At 41.4% G+C, this 22,025-nt stretch overlaps 7 protein-coding genes across 7 annotated transcripts; 2 read left to right on the top strand and 5 right to left on the bottom strand.

Moving 5' to 3' along the window:
• Positions 1 to 2,777: 2,777 nt before the first annotated feature.
• ATC70_005215 (uncharacterized protein) lies at positions 2,778 to 3,125 on the top strand (the record flags this gene model as incomplete). Its single annotated transcript, XM_064824512.1, has 1 exon — positions 2,778 to 3,125. The coding sequence occupies one exon, from the start codon at positions 2,778 to 2,780 to the stop codon at positions 3,123 to 3,125; it is 348 nt and encodes a 115-aa protein (XP_064677448.1).
• A 41-nt stretch (positions 3,126 to 3,166) lies between these two features.
• On the top strand, positions 3,167 to 3,592 carry CKA1_1 (Casein kinase II subunit alpha; the record flags this gene model as incomplete). The annotated part of the gene is made up of 1 exon (XM_064824511.1): positions 3,167 to 3,592. The coding sequence occupies one exon, from the start codon at positions 3,167 to 3,169 to the stop codon at positions 3,590 to 3,592; it is 426 nt and encodes a 141-aa protein (XP_064677447.1).
• A 4,416-nt stretch (positions 3,593 to 8,008) lies between these two features.
• Positions 8,009 to 9,322, bottom strand: CDC4_2 (SCF ubiquitin ligase complex subunit cdc4; the record flags this gene model as incomplete). The annotated part of the gene is made up of 1 exon (XM_064824510.1): positions 8,009 to 9,322. One exon carries the CDS (start codon positions 9,320 to 9,322, stop codon positions 8,009 to 8,011), a length of 1,314 nt encoding a protein of 437 aa, XP_064677446.1.
• A 1,631-nt stretch (positions 9,323 to 10,953) lies between these two features.
• On the bottom strand, positions 10,954 to 11,961 carry VTS1_1 (Flap-structured DNA-binding and RNA-binding protein; the record flags this gene model as incomplete). Its single annotated transcript, XM_064824509.1, has 3 exons — positions 10,954 to 11,157; positions 11,236 to 11,856; positions 11,908 to 11,961. 3 exons carry the CDS (start codon positions 11,959 to 11,961, stop codon positions 10,954 to 10,956), a joined length of 879 nt encoding a protein of 292 aa, XP_064677445.1.
• A 90-nt stretch (positions 11,962 to 12,051) lies between these two features.
• Positions 12,052 to 16,080, bottom strand: ATC70_005211 (uncharacterized protein; the record flags this gene model as incomplete). The annotated part of the gene is made up of 1 exon (XM_064824508.1): positions 12,052 to 16,080. The coding sequence occupies one exon, from the start codon at positions 16,078 to 16,080 to the stop codon at positions 12,052 to 12,054; it is 4,029 nt and encodes a 1,342-aa protein (XP_064677444.1).
• A 50-nt stretch (positions 16,081 to 16,130) lies between these two features.
• Positions 16,131 to 17,699, bottom strand: ATC70_005210 (uncharacterized protein; the record flags this gene model as incomplete). Its single annotated transcript, XM_064824507.1, has 1 exon — positions 16,131 to 17,699. One exon carries the CDS (start codon positions 17,697 to 17,699, stop codon positions 16,131 to 16,133), a length of 1,569 nt encoding a protein of 522 aa, XP_064677443.1.
• A 262-nt stretch (positions 17,700 to 17,961) lies between these two features.
• On the bottom strand, positions 17,962 to 21,990 carry ACF2 (endo-1,3-beta glucanase; the record flags this gene model as incomplete). Its single annotated transcript, XM_064824506.1, has 1 exon — positions 17,962 to 21,990. One exon carries the CDS (start codon positions 21,988 to 21,990, stop codon positions 17,962 to 17,964), a length of 4,029 nt encoding a protein of 1,342 aa, XP_064677442.1.
• Positions 21,991 to 22,025: the final 35 nt, after the last annotated feature.

Raw genomic sequence — 22,025 nt, 5'->3', positions numbered from 1 at the left:
AAAATGGCTGTAGGATAAAAAGGGTGGATAATAGACAGACCGTGAGGGGGGGGGTACGGGGCGTAGGTAGAGGCAGGGTGGATATGGTGCAGGTAGCAATGAGTGGATACAGTGTAGGTAGCAACGGGTGGATATGTATTGAATTATAATACGTACCGCACTTCGAGGAACTCCAGAAGCATCTCGTCTTTTATCAAGCGGTAATCAAAAGCAACACCACACATGTTTTCGAACAGTATTTCGTTGCTTTGTTTAAAAATTTTAATGTCAAACTGGAGAAGTTTTTGGGAGTCATTATGAACTTTTCAGCTGCCCAACGCAAAGGTTTCATACTAGCCCTCAGGGATAATTTTGGTGTCAAGTAGCACAATGCATTCCTTTTTTTTAAAAAAAGATGCAATATGCATTAAATGCAATTAGTCAAGCGCATATTCAACAACCACCAATTTATCAAACCAGGTGAGATTGACGATTGTTGTGCCAGAAGGGCTACAAGCGTCTATAAAGATTAAGATGTTTTTGATGGGTATATATGTCTGTGTTGTGCAACAACATGGAAAAGCTATGATAATTGAAGTGCATCTCGGCTATCTAGATGTTGAGGTTCACCAGATGTGATAAGCGTTGTACAAGATAAGTTGCTATTTTGGTATTCAGAATTTAGTATAAATAGGATAACTTTTGTCTTCATCAATAAATCTTTAGTTTTTGTGTCTGATCTTATTCAAATCAGTCTTTTCTCGTTTTTGTAATATCGGACATCTTTTATAAGCTACAAATTATAATCCTTTTATTTTTTGTGCTTAACAATGATGAATTCGTAATAATAAGTCGATGATAATAATCAGCTGTCAACTGTAGTATCTAAAACGAAAGCGAAAGCTTCTCTATTACAGGGCATCTAACTAGCTTAAATATGATAGATCCCTGGTCAATGATTGCTATGTTCAGATGGCATATAAATAGCAGGTCTCTGGGGCCTTATTGATTGTTGGTATAGCTTGTTGAGAGACCTCCTAAGTCGATATGTTTCGTATTATAGAGTAGGCGGATCTGGACATCTTGACATTGGAGAAACTGAATCTATTGTAGTTCCTGAGGCATTAGTGCACACACAACTGACTGGACTTGTAAACATAGACGTGATATGATACGATAAATATCATCTACCGTATGTTGCTACATAGTAAAAGTGGCTTGAGGAGAAAGCGAATATAGCCTAAGGTGCATGCTTGTATGCAACAATTGGTACCTTCTTGGAGCTGGCCCATTGGTTCTTTATCAGAAGAAACAGTATCGAGTTCTTTCGAACTGGTAAGGAGCTTCTGGCGTTGTTTCCCACCTGTAAAACGTCGCTGCCGTGGTGATTCCAACCTTGTGTCTTAAGTATAATGTTCCAATGCAAATCTTTGATGAAGGACGGTTTGAGGCAACGCAAGAGCCACACATCCAATGCAACAATTGAGGCGCTCCATAGTGCCTTATACAAGCTGGTGCTAGAAAAAGACAACCCGATTCGACAAGCCTAAGACTTTTGTTGCAGGTCGTTAAGCGTGATCGGATAAAGTTGATAGATTTTTATGACAACAATATCCGACGGGAACAAACCCAAGAAGCCAACAAAAAAGTATGCAACTTTGTATGAAATTAATGACGGCCATGGACCAGATAACAACATTGCACTCTTTAGCACCAAGAAGAGAAAATAAGAAATGGTGGTCATTGACGATACTGAGGAGGATGGCAAACGCAAGGCCAAAAAATCGAAAACCCGTGATGCTAGTTTGAATGCTGCGGTCATTGAGCATCTGGATGAAACTGATGAAATGAAGATGAGTGATGCTATGAAATAGCTAATCTTTATCTTAGTAAAAAGGAGTTCCTAAAGTGAGATGAGCCTATAGTATTTTGTTAATGATGTGGCTCCTGATTCTAAATGTTATTCCAACAAAAGCTAATAAGAAAAATATCTTACTCGATGTCCATACTAAGGTTGCTCTGGCAATTTCTGAAAGCTCTTATTCACCGAACTTTTCTGAAGCGCACCAGACTAGATCCCCATCATAAAAATACCCAAAACATATGTCATCTCAAACAAGCCTTGCTAGCATCATATTTAATAGCAGCTTTAACAAAATGATAGCAAAATTAAAGTACTCTAAAAATAAAAGGTGACAGATACTAAAGTAAATGTCAAGGGTATCGTAATGTGTTGTGATTAACATAAATAACAAGCCTAAAAAAGATACATGCTCAACAATGAAGAGCTATTCTTTACAAATGATTCACAAACCATCTATTGAAATACCGTTCTTCTCCATCAGATCAACAACTAAATAACCCAACAGTTATATATAAAATAATGGAACCATTGGCAGCTACTAAATTGCTGCCAGATAAGAGATATTATAAATCAAATAATACAAAGAAAGACATGAAATATACATTTTATTGTACATTGTCGTAATTTGGAATAAAGAAGAATTTTAACAGTATTCTACCTGCTTTTTCAATCCCTTTTTACAGCAGGCCGCGTATTCATCACTTTTTATAAGTTTTCGATTACGCCATCTTTGAACAACGATATCTCGACAACTAGGACACATCCATCTTACATCCAAGTATATTTAGATACATCCATTTTAGCTCTACAACATATCTTGATTTCAGATCGATTCAACAATTTTTCGTTGAATTCATCTTTTTCACTACTTTTTCAACAACGCGACTTAGTTACACTCTAGATTACAAGTTACACTCTACGTCTGTTACACTCCATGTCTTCCCAATCTGAATTGACTTGGGCTCAAAGAGCTTCACGTCAAAAGGTGGGTCGATTTCTCCAACCCAACAAGCGACGATTGGACAATCCAACTGATGTACCACTGGTGGGTACTGTTCTCTATGAAGATGATGACCTGAAGGGTCAAATTTTGGCAAGCAAGGCTATGGCGATTATTCAGCAATCCCTTTCTTCTGGTTCTGTTCTGTTCACGTTTCAGAAAACTTTGTTTCCTGATCGTATTGCCGCTTACAAAGTGATTCAAGATCAAATCTCATCTGACGTGGAATTTCGACCTCTTAGTTTGTATAATTCTCGTGCTGATGCACTACGGCCCAACTGATGTTCTCATGAGAACATCGATGTTCCCAAAAGAGCACATCCATGTTCTATGAGAACATCAGTTGTTGGGACGTAGTGCAAGCACAACAACTATTCTTACAAAGATTGGAGAACATTGAACAGGAGTTGTCCAATCTTAGCAAACAGGTCAAGGAATGTAATGACAACCAGATCGAAGTAAAAGCTATGCTGCAGCACATTGTTCAACAATCTACCTCTTCGAGCACGGCCAATGTTGCGAGACTAGATGGAGTGATATGCCGTCCAAGCAAAGCAGACAACAAACATCTGGAGGAGCTTTCTGTTGAGCTATGCATCAACGTCCTTGAGGAGCATCGATTAGGTGGAAAGAACCTTGATGGCAAGAAGGTCTGGGAGCTTGTCAAAGATGCAGCATACAACCAGGCAAAGAAAGCTGACAGACAGTTCCCGAATATCACTTTCAGCAAGCTGGACGGCAGGTTTTAAGCCTTGTTGGCCAAGACCGTCGTTAACGATGTAGCCAAATGGGGCGTTGACATCTCTGGGTTCTTCAAAGATTGGTTGCCGCAGTTTGCTGTCTCCAAATCATTGTCTGGCATAATCGATTACAAATACAATGCCAGTCCAAGCAATGACACCGCAATTCACGAAACCCAACTCGATGATGATCTGGTATTTTTTGAGGGATCCCAAGTTCAATCCGAAGAAGATTCTGTCGACGATGACGAAAATTCGATTGTAGACAAGATCAATTTTCATGTTTCTCGAAATACTGGATCACAAAAATAAATGCTGCCTAGAGAAAAGTGCTCTTTGATACTAATCGTAATATTATAGAAGAATCAGCACGCAACATATGCCTCTAGTAGAACAAGTAATTAAGTTTTCATAGATATAGCGCAGTAACTCACATTTCTTTTCCATTTTATAATGTGCACTATCACTACAGCCAATGCAGCCATCTCCAGTATCAAAAAATGTATCTGCATCAAATAAATCAAAGGCAAAGGAATATGAAAAGCACAGGTCTTCATCACCAGAAAGGCAAGTGTGGAATACATCCACTATGATCTGCATTCCGACAGTTCATCCAGTTACCAGATTTAGATATAAACTGTATGTACACTGGATTAGATGCACGATATCGATTTATACTATAAGAAGATATGGACTTCAGATACGCTAGTACTATAAGATTCATACTATATAAGATATAGGCTATAGATGACGCTATTATATAGACTTATGCTTGTATTCCGACATTGACTACGGATGTTTACCATATCTGGATAGGCACCAAGATTAATGCAACATGAGCTTGTTGCTTCAGATGTGCACTTCATGATCCACGCTATAAGACACATGCTTATATCCGTGATACTAGCTACAGATACTTTATGTACTACAGACTTGTACTATATATGAGACATGCTATAGACATGCATACGATATGCTATAGACATGCCATATATCCAGATACATACTAAAGACGTATGCTTAGCGATATACACTCAGATATGTACTATTAATATAGACTAAGTAGACTGTACCTATCGGATACATGCTACTAGATCGATATTAATTATCCTTATAGAAAGGATAGATCAGGGTACTTTGGATGAGAGTCTAATTATTCATCCAGACAGAGCTAAATCATGATTAGCTTGCTGGAGTTGTCTTTTAGCATGATTAGGCATTAGTTGATCTGAGTTGACTTATTTGTTAATCTAATTAATAGAACTTTTATCCATTGTTATAGTATATAAGAAGGATCATCTACCTGGCCAGTAGAGAGACTTCAGTTTACTTTACACCTGTCAGTTTGATAATAAAACATACCTTTATCAAGTTGTCATTGCTGTTTTTTTATTCTTTTTTTTTCCGTGAATTTTAGTCTATCAAGCCTCAAATTCCACAGCAAGATTTGCAAAGACAGTAAGTCTCTCATCATCACTTGGAGTTAGCCATTTTATGCTGATATTCTCTCTATCTCTTAAATTGTAGAAACATAAAGGTAATTGTAAGACATTGATATCATAGATGGAGCTACTTATCTTTGTGTATTAGGGACCCAACAATAAAAGAGTGCGCAAGTCGTAAGGAATTCTGATCTCTATGCTTATTCTGATTAGGCTACGCTTCGTTGTTATTGCCCGTAATGTAATATCATCATGTTTCTCTGTAGTAGTAGCGCAATTATTATATGTCAAGAAATAAACAATGGTTTCTATTATAATAGCACTAAATCCTATTATATTTCTGATTTATTTTTTTATGAATATTTTGCAAATCAACCTAAACTACATGAATTTTTCTGAATTTTTTAGAATGAATTTCTCTGAATGCCATTCAGAAAAATTTCGGCAAATTTTTCCTAAAGTGGCAGTTTTCCGAAAAATGGATTCAGAAATATTCAGCAATATTCAGATCTTTTTTAGTCACAGTAAGAGCTACTCCCCTCTGCTTTTTCTATTTGGTTGGCGCTGACCACCTTTTGTAGTGGTTCAGATTTGTTGGTGATCGATGAGGATGTTCTGATTGCTCTTGGTGCTGCTTACAGTACACTTTGGTAGTATCATTGGCGATGCGTCATAGACGAGGAGCCTTGGATAGCTTCTGCTGCTATCAATATGGTCCGTCAAGACCATGGTACACTCTTTTCTTCTCTTTCTTTGGCAAGTGTTCAAGCTGGCACCTTGTCCTTGCCTGTAAATTCTGTATAGATTATAAACTTTAAAGCTAATAAAGATACACTTTAATACAAAAAAAATTACAGCAGGTACCATTCATGTTTCTTTACACTGCTTGAATAATAAAGAGATCTCAATATACCACCCATCTCTGCTCCTGCTCAACCCTTCTCATGTACTAAACATTGTATAATGTATTTGTCTCTCAGATATGAGATCTATATTCTTAACAAAGGTTAAGGCAATCAAAAGCTGGAGGTAAAGAGAGAATTGGGGTATCTCCATGAAAATGAACCCTTTTACAAAACTCAAAAATAACAGAAAGATACCTCTTAGTGTCTCAATTGAAACAAATTTCTTATTTAATATTCTACAAATCAAAATGTCAAGGAAAAAAGCATGGAAGGTGAGGCTACCCTGTCATACACCTTTCAGCCGGTTATCAAACCAGTGTCCAAGCTTGAGCGTGAAATGGCATTTTGAAGCTCGTAAAATTCACCTTTTTCCTCATTATCTCTAGATCTTCTAGCAAGTAAGCTGTACTAGTTCATTGAATAAGTATTGTAGCCCTCAATTAGACAAACAGGATGGTATACTTTGTTGGATAATCTACTGCTTGAGTCGTTAGTAAAACGTCCAACGAAACCGGGAATTTTTCAGAAACCGTAATTTAGTAAAGGCTGGCATATCTTGCTCAGAAATGGCTCTTTTCTAAAAAAAAATATAAAATAAAAGATGCCTTTTAATGCCTCAGATTCAAAATATCTCTTCACACATGCAGTGAAATCAGGTTTGAATAGATTTCATAAAAAAATAAAGCAAAGGTAAAATACAATAGAAATCAACTGTATTTTATTTGTGTATAAAATGAACTAAAGATCCTGGAATTGAGTAAAAAAAAGAAGAGTATTTATACGTTTGCAACTAGCTTGTAGGATTAGTGATGATAGAGAGCAATAGGTTCTTCTATTGCAATATCTGGCAAATGTTGTTGATGTTTGATTTAAAGTGGTAATCAATGCAAGAGCACTGGTCATAAGGGTCAATTTGAGTAACCTTGATGGGCTTGGGTGAGCTATCGTTATAGCATGACTTAATGTAATCTTGATGGTTTAAAGTGTGATGTTTGTTATTGAAGTCTGGGACCCTTTATCTGGGATATTGTTCAACTATGGCAGCAGGGCATAGTTGTCATATTTGAATATGCTTGTTATTGATTCGATTTTATTTGGATAAAGATAACATCTCTTATTACGACCATCATGGGTGTGATTGAATACACTGTGATCAGGAGTGATTCATTCACACGATGTGCGATATAAGCGTGTATCTTTACTTTAGTATGTTTAAATGGTTGTTGATGTACATTTGAGCGCTTTTAATAATAGATCCAAATAGCATGAATTTGAATGAGTGGTATTTGATGAACTTTGGTTTTCAATTAAGTTGCGTTTGGGTGGCTATTTCATTACAACACACACCTTATTAACAAGGATATGGAGAAATCAAACATTAAACGTAAGAGGACCCAGCTAGACCCCATTTAGTCGGACAATTAAATGAGTCTGGGAGAGAACTCCAGAATGACATTCTGAGACTCCAGAAATTTACTTTGTCCTTATTATTGAAAGAGCTAGTAAGTAAACCATATCAGACCACTACATGAATATTGTAGCTCTTTAATGTACGCATCGAATGGTATAATTTGTTGGATGCTTTGCTGCTTCTGTATCTTGTAAAACGCCTAAAGCCATGATTTTTCCCTGAGGGTTGGGGTCAAAAAATCATGGTCAAACAATGTATTTGTATATTTCGGTCAAAAGTGGTTTCTTTCTCAAAATACATAAACTAAAAAGTACCTTTTGATGTTTCAGTCCCAAAGCTTTTTTTAAATTGCCTCTTTGTGATAAAGATATAAAGAAATCAAGCATCCGACATAGGAGGACTCAGCTATACTCATTAAGACATTCAGCCAGATGTTGTTTAATATCACATTATTAGTATAAATATCCAAGTACAGTGCTTCCGATACCAATTGGTCACTTTTTTGAAAATTTGGTCGCCCAAAAATACTAAAAATAGAGCTTCAATTGGTCACTTTTTTGACTCTCAATTGGTTGCTTTTTCGAATCTCAATCGGCCACTTATTTGGACTTCATTTGGTTAATTTTTTGAACATCATTTGGTCATACAATAGAGACGCTGCTCCTTCTTAGATAGGCTCTTTATTCAAACACTTGGGTAAAATATTTATGGAATGCTGAATGTAGTTTCGTATGTTCTGAAGCGTTACCTTCTCACAAGCATCCATCATTCGCGAAGTAAGAGTCTCATTATCTTCAAGTTTATCTCTCTTAACATAGTCCTTAAGATCCTTCCAAAGTTGCTCAATTGAATTTAGTTCGGGTGAGTAAGGCGGAAGATACACAGGTATATATTCACGACGGATTATAATGGGATCAACAATGTTATGGACGTGGATAGGAGCGTTATCCGTGACAATGTGATAGCCCCTCATTTCTGGAAACTGATCCATAATATCCACCGTATCCACAGCAGACTGCATGAAATGGTTGCCAGTAGTACCCTTGGGCAAGTTGAGCCAATCTTCTGGAGCCTTTCTTTTCGTAGCACCAGCTACTTTTCTCTTCACATTGCCAGCTTCTCTGATACTTACATTGACAACGCCAGCAGACGATACAGCGCCGAGAGCAGTCTTTGATACTGCTTTTGTAGATGGCGTTTCTTCAATAGCTGGCTCTCCTTTCTTTGACCAGGCTCTGCCTCGAGTCATGTTGACGTTGAAGCAAGATTCATCAACAAACATACAATTGTTGTGGTAGTCGATTCCCTTTGCAACCCATTCAGCAACCCAAGCTGCCCTAGCCTCGACAGTCTTGGTACTGTTTTGTTGAACTGGATTGCGAGCGATACTCTTCAAGCTAAGGTTACATTCATTCTTCATGAATTCAGCAACTCGCGTCTTCTTAATTGTCAATCCTTCAAAGCTATTGGTGAGTGCCTCCACGCCATCCTGAATAGTTGCTATAGGCTTTTCGTCATAGAAGCGTATCAAGATGTCTTTATGTTGCTCGTTTAGCTGCGATATACGCTGCTTTCCTGTCTTGTTTGTCTTCTTTTCAGGAACACCAGCATCAGGGTTGGACTTGTATTCAGCCCTCCATTTTCGAGCTGTGTACTTGTTGACATTTGCAAGTCTGCAAGATTCATCATGAGTCAAGCCTTTCTCGAAAGCGTAATGTATGTAAGCCTCTCGTTGATAAGGAGTATATTTCGTATACTCCGCAGCTCTATCTTTCTTCTTTGGTGCATCCTTCATGGTGGTGTCATAGCCTTCGGAAAGACCAGACATATCAACCTCTGTATGTTTTATGAAATTTTGAAGGATCTTCAGCTTTGTAAGGCGAAATGAAGGAATCTCATCAACTGCCATAGCCTCTCTTCCATCTTCATCGTAGATGTGTCCTTGGCCATCTTCGTTATAGAATCTCAAATCAGATGCCATCTCAAGTCTGAATTATAGGCGAAATAACCAAATGATGTTCAAAAAATTAACCAAATGAAGTCCAAATAAGTGGCCGATTGAGAGTCAAAAAAGTGACCAATTAAAGCCCTATTTTTAGTATTTTTGGGCGACCAAATTTTCAAAAAAGTGACCAATTGGTACTGGAAGCACTGTATCTACATTAATATACATCAGTTGGTCTTTCTTCATCTTATATATCATAGTAGCCCCGTTATTCCTGAACAACGCACAGATGTGCCTGAGCTTGAACTGGTAAATGGCATTTTGATACTGCAAATTTCTACTTTTTCTCGACATCACAAAAGCTATCAAGCAATAGCACCATGCTAAACAAACATTGTAGCCCTCAACTAGACATAAACAACGACATAATTTGCTAAATGCCTCGTTGCTTTTATCGGAAGAAAAACTCCAAGAATTAGGAACTTCCTTTAATTATTTGGGTCAAAAAACGATAGCCAAACTGAGAATTAGCGTATTTCGTTTAAAAAAAAAATATTTTTTGATTTCGTAGTAGCCACGAGATGTCTTAGTATGCTTCAATTGCGAAGCCGTCTTTACTTTTTTGTGTCCCAGTATGAATGAGCAAGTTGATTATCAAATGCAGGAGACACTAGGTAAACGTGCAAAGTTTAACTCTGACCTTGTTCGTAGCCTCCAGTTATGAGGAGTCAAGATATAGAATAACAACGAACCCATCAATGGCTTTCAGATGTATAGAGACCAGGACTCGTAAGGGCTAATGTGGAGAATTTGTTTTCGTCTTTTTATCATAAAAGTAACTCAAAATTCCATTATCCGTATAGATTTCACACACAATAGTTACAACGGTAAAGTTACAATTTACTTTTTTTTCTGTATTTAAAGTTGTCTTTTATTGAACTGATAAATCGAAACTCTAAGAACTTTATATAAGAACTGTGACCCGAAGCCAGGAAACAAAGAAGGATTTACCGCCACCCGCGGCGCACGCAGACTTGACACACTAGTAGGTCAGCTCGACCAAGATGCTCCTTACATGCAAATTGTCATGAGATACAGATGAATGAAATTAGGAACTTGAACCACTACATATGAAAAACCAAGGCACTGCGAGATTTGAACCTTTTTTTTTGTATTAAAGTGTATCTTTATTAGCTTTAAATTTATAATCTATACAGAATTTACAGGCAAAGCCAAGGTGCCAGCTTGAACACTTGCCAAAGAAAGAGAAGAAAAGAGTGTACCATGGTCTTGACGGACCATGTTGATAGCAGCAGAAGCTATCCAAGGCTCCTCGTCTATGACGCATCGCCAATGATACTTCCAAAGTGTACTGTAGGCAGCACCAAGAGCAATCAGAACATCCTCATCGATCACCAACAAATCTGAACCACTACAAAAGGTAGTCAGCGCCAACCAAATAGAAGAAGCAGAGGGGAGTAGCTCTTGAAGTGACAACAAAGAGACTACATCCTGCCAGAAAAATGACTTGACATGGCAACCACCACGAAATGGTAAAGGTCCTCTGTAGCAAAACCGCAAAGAGCACAAGCAGGAGACAGAACTTTTGTAGGCATAATCTTATGGCACCACGAACGGTGCTGGACACGGTCATGTAGCAATCGCCACTAAGGTGTGAAAGCCTTTGCAGGCATTTCCAGGGACCAGAAAGTACGCCACAAAGCAGGAGACAGCAACAAATGAGCAGGCAACTTCAAGGGAGGACCCATACGAGAGGTAATGGTACCCTTTGCAGGGTGCCAATACCTTCGCAAAGCACCAAGAGAGAGACGAGCAACCGGAGCAGCAGAACGAGACGAGTTGGAGACAGTCTAATGTGAACAATCTGGCATCCAAGAGGTAGCACCATCAGAACGGGGCATAGTAAAATAGTCTGCTTGAGACAAGACTATCTTACTATCCATGACAGGCGGGAATACCAGAGAGACAGGACCACGATCACGGTTCAAGGCAAGAAAAACAGGGCGCAAAACACGAGATGACCAAGCAAGATGAGAGGTGACACCATCAACTATACCTAGATCAGGTTGCCAGAAAGAGACATCCGACACCAAGAAACGAGGATCAAGAGATGATGGATCACGAGGAGGACGAACAGAAGGCACAGTACTGAGTACAGAACACAAGGGAAGATCAAGAAACCACCTAGCAGACCAACCAGAGGAAGGAACTAACTTTGGCAATCTCAACAAAAGCTTTCCAAGATGTGTTAAAGCAGGCACAGATGACACACGAGACTGGTAAAGACCAGGAAAACAAAACCATGGCAAGATGGACTTATGACCAGTGTAAACTTGAAAAGCATACACCAACCAAGAGGAGACAAAATCACTAGGAGAGGGTGGACGCAACAAACGTTGCAAATAGACAAGATGCAAAGCTAAGCTCTGATCTGCTATATCCACGAGACCAACACCACCAAATTTGCGAGGAAGACACAAAGTAGACCAGGCAACACCAGGGCGAAAAGACACCAGATATTCACGGACCACCGTAGTGAGAGACTTCAACTACGACGCAGTAGTAGCACCACCAGGAACAACACGCAACAAATGATATACCTTTGACAACAGTAACGAGTTAGCCACTAGTCCTGCTCCCCTATTCAATTCCATTCGCTTCCTCTGAGAGGCATAAAAAAAAAATTTTTTTTTTTTTTTTTTTTTTGTATTAAAGTGTATCTTTATTAGCTTTAAATTTATAATCTATACAGAGTTTACAGGCAAGGCCAAGGTGCCAGCTTGAACACTTGCCAAAGAAAGAGAAGAAAAGAGTATACCATGGTCTTGACGGACCATGTTGATAGCAGCAGAAGCTATCCAAGGCTCCTCGTCTATGACGCATCGCCAATGATACTTCCAAAGTGTACTGTAAGCAGCACCAAGAGCAATCAGAACATCCTCATCGATCACCAACAAATCCGAACCACTACAAAAGGTAGTCAGCGCCAACCAAATAGAAGAAGCAGAGGGGAGTAGCTCTTGAAGTGACAACAAAGAGACTACATCCTGCCAGAAAAATGACTTGATATGGCAACCCACCACGAAATGGTAAAGGTCCTCTGAAGAGAAACCACAAAGAGCACAAGCAGGAGACAGAACTTTTGTAGGCATAATCCTATGGCACCACGAACGGTGCGGGACACGGTCATGTAGCAATCGCCACCAAGGTGTGAAAGCCTTTGCAGGCATTTCCAGGGACCAGAAAAGACGCCACGAAGCAGGAGACAGCAACAAATGGGCAGGCAACTTCAAGGGAGGACCCATACGAGAGGTAATGGTACCCTTTGCAGGGTGCCAATACCTTCGCAAAGCACCAAGAGAGAGACGAGCAACCGGAGCAGCAGAACGAGACGAGTTGGAGACAGTCCAATGAGTACAATCTGGCATCCAAGAGGTAGCACCATCAGAACGGGGCATAGTAAAATAGTCTGCTTGAGACAAGACTATCTTACTATCCATGACAGGCGGGAATACCAGAGAGACAGGACCACGATCACGGTTCAAGGCAAGAAAAACAGGGCGCAAAACACGAGATGACCAAGCAAGATGAGAGGTGACACCATCAACTATACCTAGATCAGGTTGCCAGAAAGAGACATCCGACACCAAGAAACGAGGATCAAGAGATGATGGATCACGAGGAGGACGAACAGAAGGCACAGTACTGAGTACAGAACACAAGGGAAGATCAAGAAACCACCTAGCAGACCAACCAGAGGAAGGAACTAGCTTTGGCAATCTCAACAGAAGCTTTCCAAGATGTGTTAGAGCAGGCACAGATGACACACGAGACTGGTAAAGACCAGGAGAACAAAACCACGGCAAGATGGACTTATGACCAGTGTAAACTTGAAAAGCATACACCAACCAAGAGGAGACAAAATCACTAGGAGAGGGTGGACGCAACAAACGTTGCAAATAGACAAGATGCAAAGCTAAGCTTTGATCTGCTATATCCACGAGACCAACACCACCAAACTTGCGGGGGAGACACAAAGTAGACCAAGCAACACCAGGGCGAAAGGACACCAGATACTCACGGACCACCGTAGTGAGAGACTTCAACCACGACGCAGTAGTAGCACCACCAGGAACAACACGCAACAAATGATATACCTTTGACAACAGTAACGAGTTAGCCACTAGTCCTGCTCCCCTAATGGAGAGATTCCTTTGTTTCAACAAGTTACTGTGTCGCTGGACCTTCACCAAGACACCATCAAGATAGTCTTGAAGTTGACTTTCAGTATGATACAAGGGATAACCCAAGTAACGTACTGCACCACGAGAGTGAGCGTCATGCCACTGGAGACCAGTAGTTTCAGCCAAAGCAACCCAAGCAGAGTGGGACACACCAGACAACGACACCAACACTGTCTTGCTGATATTGACTTTCGCATTAGATGCTCGGCCATACAGATCAAGAACAGACAACAACACAGACCACTCTTCTGGCGAAGACAAAAACACCTCAAGATCATCGGCATAGCTCAGAATCTTGACAGGAGGAGGAGCAACAGAGCCACTAACAAAGTCCAAAGTCCAATTCCGGGCACCAGTACCATGATCCACACGAACTTCAACCGGTGAAGGCTTCCATTTACGTGGGATATCAACAGGAGACAGAGTAACACCAGAAAGACCAGGACAAGCAAGAAGAGAACGAAGCAAAGGCTCAAATGCCAGATTGAATAGCAATGGAGAGAGAGGATCACCTTGACGAAGACCTCGCAATTGAGGCACAGGAGCACCAAGCCAACCATTGATAGACACTGAAATCTTGGTTCCAAAGAACAAAGAAGACAGACAAGACACCAAATCACCAGGAAAACCAAACCGGAGCAACACACGACAAAGATACTCAGGGTGAACCCGATCGTACGCCTTCTCTTGATCCAACAAAACAGCCACTTGAGGTAAATCAGGAGCAACAACACGCAAGTGAGACATCAACAACTGATTTAACCAGCCATTGTCAGAGATCAGACGATGAGGGAGAAAACCAGTTTGATAAGGGTTGATTAACTTTGGCAACACTTTGTTCATACGATTAGCAATGAGCTTTGTAAATAACTTGGCATCACTGTTAATTAAGGACAAAGGTCTCCAGTTAACCAACAACTGAGGGTCACCCTTCTTGAACAATAAGACCATACGAGTTTGTTGCCACGAAGGAGGAAACACACCAGAAAAAGCTGCACCCAACACATCCACAAGCAAGTCAAGAAAATCAGTTGAAACACCAGCAAGATATTGATACAATTCAAAAGGCAAACCGTCAAGACCAGGACTTTTAGACTTGGGAGCATGAGTGAGCAAAGACAACAAAACATCGCGAGTTGGAAGTTCCATTAGCATATCACCATCCAAAGATGATAGACGTACATCAGTTGGAACATTCCCCAGGAGAGTATCGATAGCTTCAGCATCGACAGCATCAGGGGTATATAGCCTTTGGTAAAAACCTTGTGCCTCCCTGTTGATAGCTGCTGCTTCCACCAAGATATCCCCAGTAGTAGAGCACTTTAAGGATTGAATTGTCTGTTGAGACTCTCGCACCTTGATCGAACGATAGAAATACTTGTTGCTACGTTCTCCCTGTTCTAACCAACGAGTGGCAGAGCGAAGCATATTCTGACTAGTCTCTTTCTGTATCTGATTCTCAATCAAAACTTCTAGTTGCCTGACCTGCTGCTCAGCATCACCTGTAGCAGTAGACACTCTGTCAGTTTGATCAATAGCATTCCTAGTCTCAACACCTGATACAGACGTTGACAGAGCCCTAATACGTTCCAGTTGAAGCGTAAAAACTTTGTTCTTGAATCGTGCTTTCATGCTTCTAGTGTACTTTTGTGCACAGCACTTTAGTAACAACTTGAAGGATTCCCATCTAGCCACCGTGCTTTCAGAGTCACCACTACCACCTTGACTAGTATTGACACCCTTAGACCCACCACCAACAGCACCAGAGAAGAACAATGACACCGTGGCATTCAACAACGCAACAAATTCCTTGTCATCAAGCAGAGTTGGATTGAACCGCCAACTACCAGGACCAATACTAGCTGTCGCAGGTAACATTTCAACAGTCAAAAGAGAGTGATCCGTCCACCTACTAGGCATATATAGTAACTGACTATTAGTCAAACGAGGAGCAAGAGAAGAGTGACCAAAGATGTAATCAATACAAGTATTGCTCTTTGGAAACGTGGCTAGACCATCCGGATGACAATTGACAAAGTGAGTACGCAACCAGTGAACAAAAGGAGCGACATCGGCTTGACGAGAAGTAGACAAAGAGTGCAAGTGAATGTTGAAATCACCCATAACCATCCAAGGTGTGTTGAACACATCAGACCAAACAGAAAGAGAGAGAAAATCAGAGATAAATGAAGGACGGTCAAAAGACTGCGCGGGACCATAAATATTGGCCACTTTGCACAAAACATTGCTTGAGGCATCTACGACAGATGCAACAAGACAACGTTCATCCAACAATACCTCCGTATCCACCAGGGAAAACCGAGAATTAAGACATATAATAGCACAGTGTTTAGACACAACGAGAGAACAATTAGGAAAAGCAAAAGAAAAGGAACGGACTTGAGATTCAGTAAGAGTAGATTGAGAGCGGAAATGAGATACCTCTTGCAAGCAAAGGATATCCAGATGGAGAGAGGAGGAGCGAAGATAAGATGAAAACTCTTTGAAATTTGTAGGATTAGACTGCATGAACAAGCTACGCGTGTTCAAGGAGCCAATCTTGATGCCTAATTTTGTACTCATTGAGCCCTACGGGCGTCTTGCTTAGTCTTGAGAGGCGCACGGCCATTAGTCTTGTTATTCTTGACAACACCAGAAACACCACCAGAAACACCACCGGAAGCAACACCAGAAGCAACACCAGACTTGTTACCCTTAGCACCAGTACCAGAAGAAACACCACCAGAGTTACCCAGCTTGCTACCACTGTTTACACCAGCACCAGTAGTACCTTTCAGGTTTGCATTGAACTCCATTCTTTTGCGCTGAGCAAGATCCTTCAACTTGGTCAAATTCAACATCTCCTCAGGCGAGTCAATGTTCATATTCACAGCCACCTCAGCAGACGCATACTTGGAGTAGGCAGAACCACGCACGGTATCCAGCTTCTTGGGAGCTCCAGCAAGCACAATCTTGTCGTCCTCCATGTCCTCATCCTCATCCTCATTCATACTTACCTGGTGGTTATCTTCACTCAGAAGATCCAAATCCTCGTTACCAGTGGACTCATCATTTTCAGATTCGTCAACACTTTCACCCTGAAGAGATTCATCCTCGACTACACGATAATCGAGTTCTTCTTCTTCTACCTTCTCCACCTCCTTACCTACGCCTAATTTTTCCTTCTCAATATATTCCATCAATTCCACAGTGTTCTTACGAGCCAGAGTGACATCCTCAGAATTCTCAGAATGATGGTGAACTTTGTGCTTCTTGGTGAAATTTGCAGACTGAACCTCCTTTTCAGGACAAAAACGCAACATGTGCCCTTGCTTATTGCACCTAAAGCAACAACGTCTAGCCAATTCAGGACATTTGGCGCGAACATGACCGCTGTGTTGACAGAAATGACAAACAGGTGGAGCACCTTGATAAGTCGCTGGCACAAAACAGTCAAATTCGCTCAGATAGAGCATTCTATCTAGGGGTTTGGCCTCCTGCCACTCATCCCCTACCTGAAATCCAACAGAAGTATCCAAAATCACCGAAAGTTTACCCTCAAAGTAACCATGGTGAGTAAACTTCTTCACTTGCAGTACCTTACCAAAGTACGACAAGGACTCCATAAGATCCGACAAAAAAGTGGTCTTGTCCACCATACGCATAAGTGTAAACCGCACATGCTTGACATCCCCAAATTCAGCACTTTCCTTGGAGGTAGACGCTTTGTACACTACACCTTGTACTGTCACCCCTTCACGCATAGCCACTTGTGCATGCTCCACCTGAGCAAACCTGGCTTCAATCAGCAGAGAACCATCAGCACGAGAATCATACAAACTAAGAGGTCGAAATTCCACGTCAGGTGAAATTTGATCTTGAATCACTTTGTAAGCGGCAACACGATCAGGAAACAAAGTTTTCTGAAACGTGAACAGAACAGAACCAGAAGAAAGGGATTGCTGAATAATCGCCATAGCCTTGCTTGCCAAAATTTGACCCTTCAGGTCATCATCTTCATAGAGAACAGTACCCACCAGTGGTACATCAGTTGGATTGTCCAATCGTCGCTTGTTGGGCTGGAGAAATCGACCCACCTTTTGACGTGAAGCTCTTTGAGCCCAAGTCAATTCAGATTGGGAAGACATGGAGTGTAACAGACGTAGAGTGTAACTTGTAATCTAGAGTGTAACTAAGTCGCGTTGTTGAAAAAGTAGTGAAAAAGATGAATTCGACGAAAAATTGTTGAATCGATCTGAAATCAAGATATGTTGTAGAGCTGAAATGGATGTATCAAAATATACTTGGATGCAAGATGGATGTATCCTAGTTGTCGAGATATCGTTGTTCAAAGATTTTTTTTTTTTTTTTGTATTAAAGTGTATCTTTATTAGCTTTGAAATTTATAGTCTATACAGTAATTATAGGCAAGGCCAAGGTGCCAGCTTGAACACTTGCCAAAGAAAGAGAAGAAAAGAGTGTACCATGGTCTTGACGGACCATGTTGATAGCAGCAGAAGCTATCCAAGGCTCCTCGTCTATGACGCATCGCCAATGATACTTCCAAAGTGTACTGTAAGCAGCACCAAGAGCAATCAGAACATCCTCATCGATCACCAACAAATCTGAACCACTACAAAAGGTAGTCAGCGCCAACCAAATAGAAGAAGCAGAGGGGAGTAGCTCTTGAAGTGACAACAAAGAGACTACATCCTGCCAGAAAAATGACTTGATATGGCAACCCACCACGAAATGGTAAAGGTCCTCTGTAGCAAAACCACAAAGAGCACAAGCAGGAGACAGAACTTTTGTAGGCATAATCCTATGGCACCACGAACGGTGCGGGACACGGTCATGTAGCAATCGCCACCAAGGTGTGAAAGCCTTTGCAGGCATTTCCAGGGACCAGAAAAGACGCCACAAAGCAGGAGATATCAACAAATGGGCAGGCAACTTCAAGGGAGGACCCATACGAGAGGTAATGGTACCCTTTGCAGGGTGCCAATACCTTCGCAAAGCACCAAGAGAGAGACGAGCAACCGGAGCAGCAGAACGAGACGAGTTGGAGACAGTCCAATGAGTACAATCTGGCATCCAAGAGGTAGCACCATCAGAACGGGGCATAGTAAAATAGTCTGCTTGAGACAAGACTATCTTACTATCCATGACAGGCGGGAATACCAGAGAGACAGGACCACGATCACGGTTCAAGGCAAGAAAAACAGGGCGCAAAACACGAGATGACCAAGCAAGATGGGAAGTGACACCATCAACTATACCTAGATCAGGTTGCCAGAAAGAGACATCCGACACTAAGAAACGAGGATCAAGAGATGATGGATCACGAGGAGGACGAACAGAAGGCACAGTACTGAGTACAGAACACAAGGGAAGATCAAGAAACCACCTAGCAGACCAACCAGAGGAAGGAACTAACTTTGGCAATCTCAACAGAAGCTTTCCGAGATGTGTTAGAGCAGGCACAGAAGACACACGAGACTGGTAAAGACCAGGAAAACAAAACCACGGCAAGATGGACTTATGACCAGTGTAAACTTGAAAAGCATACACCAACCAAGAGGAGACAAAATCACTGGGAGAGGGTGGACGCAACAAACGTTGCAAATAGACAAGATGCAAAGCTAAGCTTTGATCTGCTATATCCACGAGACCAACACCACCAAATTTGCGAGGAAGACACAAAGTAGACCAGGCAACACCGGGGCGAAAAGACACCAGATACTCACGAACCACCTTTGTGAGCAACTTCAACCACGACGCAGTTACACCACCACCAGGAACAACACGCAACAAATGATATACCTTTGACAACAGTAACGAGTTAGCCACTAGTCCTGCTCCCCTAATGGAGAGATTCCTTTGTTTCAACAAGTTACTGTGTCGCTGGACCTTCACCAAGACACCATCAAGATAGTCTTGAAGTTGACTTTCAGTATGATACAAGGGATAACCCAAGTAACGTACTGCACCACGAGAGTGAGCGTCATGCCACTGGAGACCAGTAGAATCAGCCAAAGCAACCCAAGCAGAGTGAGACACACCAGACAACGACACCAACACTGTCTTGCTGATATTGACTTTCGCATTAGATGCTCGGCCATACAGATCAAGAACAGACAACAACACAGACCACTCTTCTGGCGAAGACAAAAACACCTCAAGATCATCCGCATAGCTCAGAATCTTGACAGGAGGAGGAGCAACAGAGCCACTAACAAAGTCCAAAGTCCAATTCCGGGCACCAGTACCATGATCCACACGAACTTCAACCGGTGAAGGCTTCCATTTACGTGGGATATCAACAGGAGACAGAGTAACACCAGAGAGACCAGGACAAGCAAGAAGAGAACGAAGCAAAGGCTCAAATGCCAGATTGAATAGCAATGGAGAGAGAGGATCACCTTGACGAAGACCTCGCAACTGAGGTACAGGAGCACCAAGCCAACCATTGATAGACACTGAAATCTTGGTTCCAAAGAACAAAGAAGACAGACAAGACACCAACTCACCAGGGAAACCAAACCGGAGCAACACACGACAAAGATACTCGGGATGAACCCGATCATACGCCTTCTCTTGATCCAACAAAACAGCCACTTGAGGTAAATCAGGAGCAACAACACGCAAGTGAGACATCAACAACTGATTTAACCAGCCATTGTCAGAGATCAGACGATGAGGGAGAAAACCAGTTTGATAAGGGTTGATTAACTTTGGCAACACTTTGTTCATACGATTAGCAATGAGCTTTGTAAATAACTTGGCATCACTGTTAATTAAGGACAAAGGTCTCCAGTTAACCAACAACTGAGGGTCACCCTTCTTGAACAATAAGACCATACGAGTTTGCTGCCACGAAGGAGGAAACACACCAGAAAAAGCTGCACCCAACACATCCACAAGCAAGTCAAGAAAATCAGTTGAAACACCAGCAAGATATTGATATAATTCAAAAGGCAAACCGTCAAGACCAGGACTTTTAGACTTGGGAGCATGAGTGAGCAGAGACAACAAAACCTCGCGAGTTGGAAGTTCCATTAGCATATCACCATCCAAAGATGATAGACGTACATCAGTTGGAACATTCCCCAGGAGAGTATCGATAGCTTCAGCATCGACAGCATCAGGGGTATATAGCCTTTGGTAAAAACCTTGTGCCTCCCTGTTGATAGCTGCTGCTTCCACCAAGATATCTCCAGTAGTAGAGCACTTTAAGGATTGAATTGTCTGTTGAGACTCTCGCACCTTGATCGAACGATAGAAATACTTGTTGCTACGTTCTCCCTGTTCTAACCAACGAGTGGCAGAGCGAAGCATATTCTGACTAGTCTCTTTCTGTATCTGATTCTCAATCAAAACTTCTAGTTGCCTGACCTGCTGCTCAGCATCACCTGTAGCAGTAGACACTCTGTCAGTTTGATCAATAGCATTCCTAGTCTCAACACCTGATACAGACGTTGACAGAGCCCTAATACGTTCCAGTTGAAGCGTAAAAACTTTGTTCTTGAATCGTGCTTTCATGCTTCTAGTGTACTTTTGTGCACAGCACTTTAGTAACAACTTGAAGGATTCCCATCTAGCCACCGTGCTTTCAGGGTCACCACTACCACCTTGACTAGTATTGACACCCTTAGACCCACCACCAACAGCACCAGAGAAGAACAATGACACCGTGGCATTCAACAACGCAACAAATTCCTTATCATCAAGCAGAGTTGGATTAAACCGCCAACTACCAGGACCAATACTAGCTGTCGCAGGCAACATTTCAACAGTCAAAAGAGAGTGATCCGTCCACCTACTGGGCATATATAGTAACTGACTATTAGTCAAACGAGGAGCAAGAGAAGAGTGACCAAAGATGTAATCAATACAAGTATTGCTCTTTGGAAACGTAGCTAAACCATCCGGATGACAATTGACAAAGTGAGTACGCAACCAGTGAACAAAAGGAGCGACATCGGCTTGACGAGAAGTAGGCAAAGAGTGCAAGTGAATGTTGAAATCACCCATAACCATCCAAGGTGTGTTGAACACATCAGACCAAAGAGAAAGAGAGAGAAAATCAGAGATAAATGAAGGACGGTCAGAAGACTGCGCTGGACCATAGATGTTGGCCACTTTGCACAAAACATTGCTTGAGGCATCTACGACAGATGCAACAAGACAACGTTCATCCAACAATACCTCCGTATCCACCAAAGAATAGCGAGAATTGAGACATATAATAGCACAGTGCTTGGACACAACGAGAGAACAATTAGGAAAAGCAAAAGAAAAGGAACGGACTTGAGATTCAGTGAGAGTAGATTGAGAGCGGAAATGAGATACCTCTTGCAAGCAAAGGATATCCAGATGGAGAGAGGAGGAGCGAAGATAAGATGAAAACTCTTTGAAATTTGTAGGATTAGACTGCATGAACAAGCTACGCGTGTTCAAGGAGCCAATCTTGA

This window comes from Mucor velutinosus (genome assembly GCF_035048745.1).
Source record: "Mucor velutinosus strain NIH1002 chromosome Unknown tig00001542, whole genome shotgun sequence".
Taxonomy (NCBI): Eukaryota; Fungi; Mucoromycota; class Mucoromycetes; order Mucorales; family Mucoraceae; genus Mucor; species Mucor velutinosus.
Note: the sequence above shows the minus strand (reverse complement) of the source record. Positions and strands in the feature narration are given on the sequence as shown.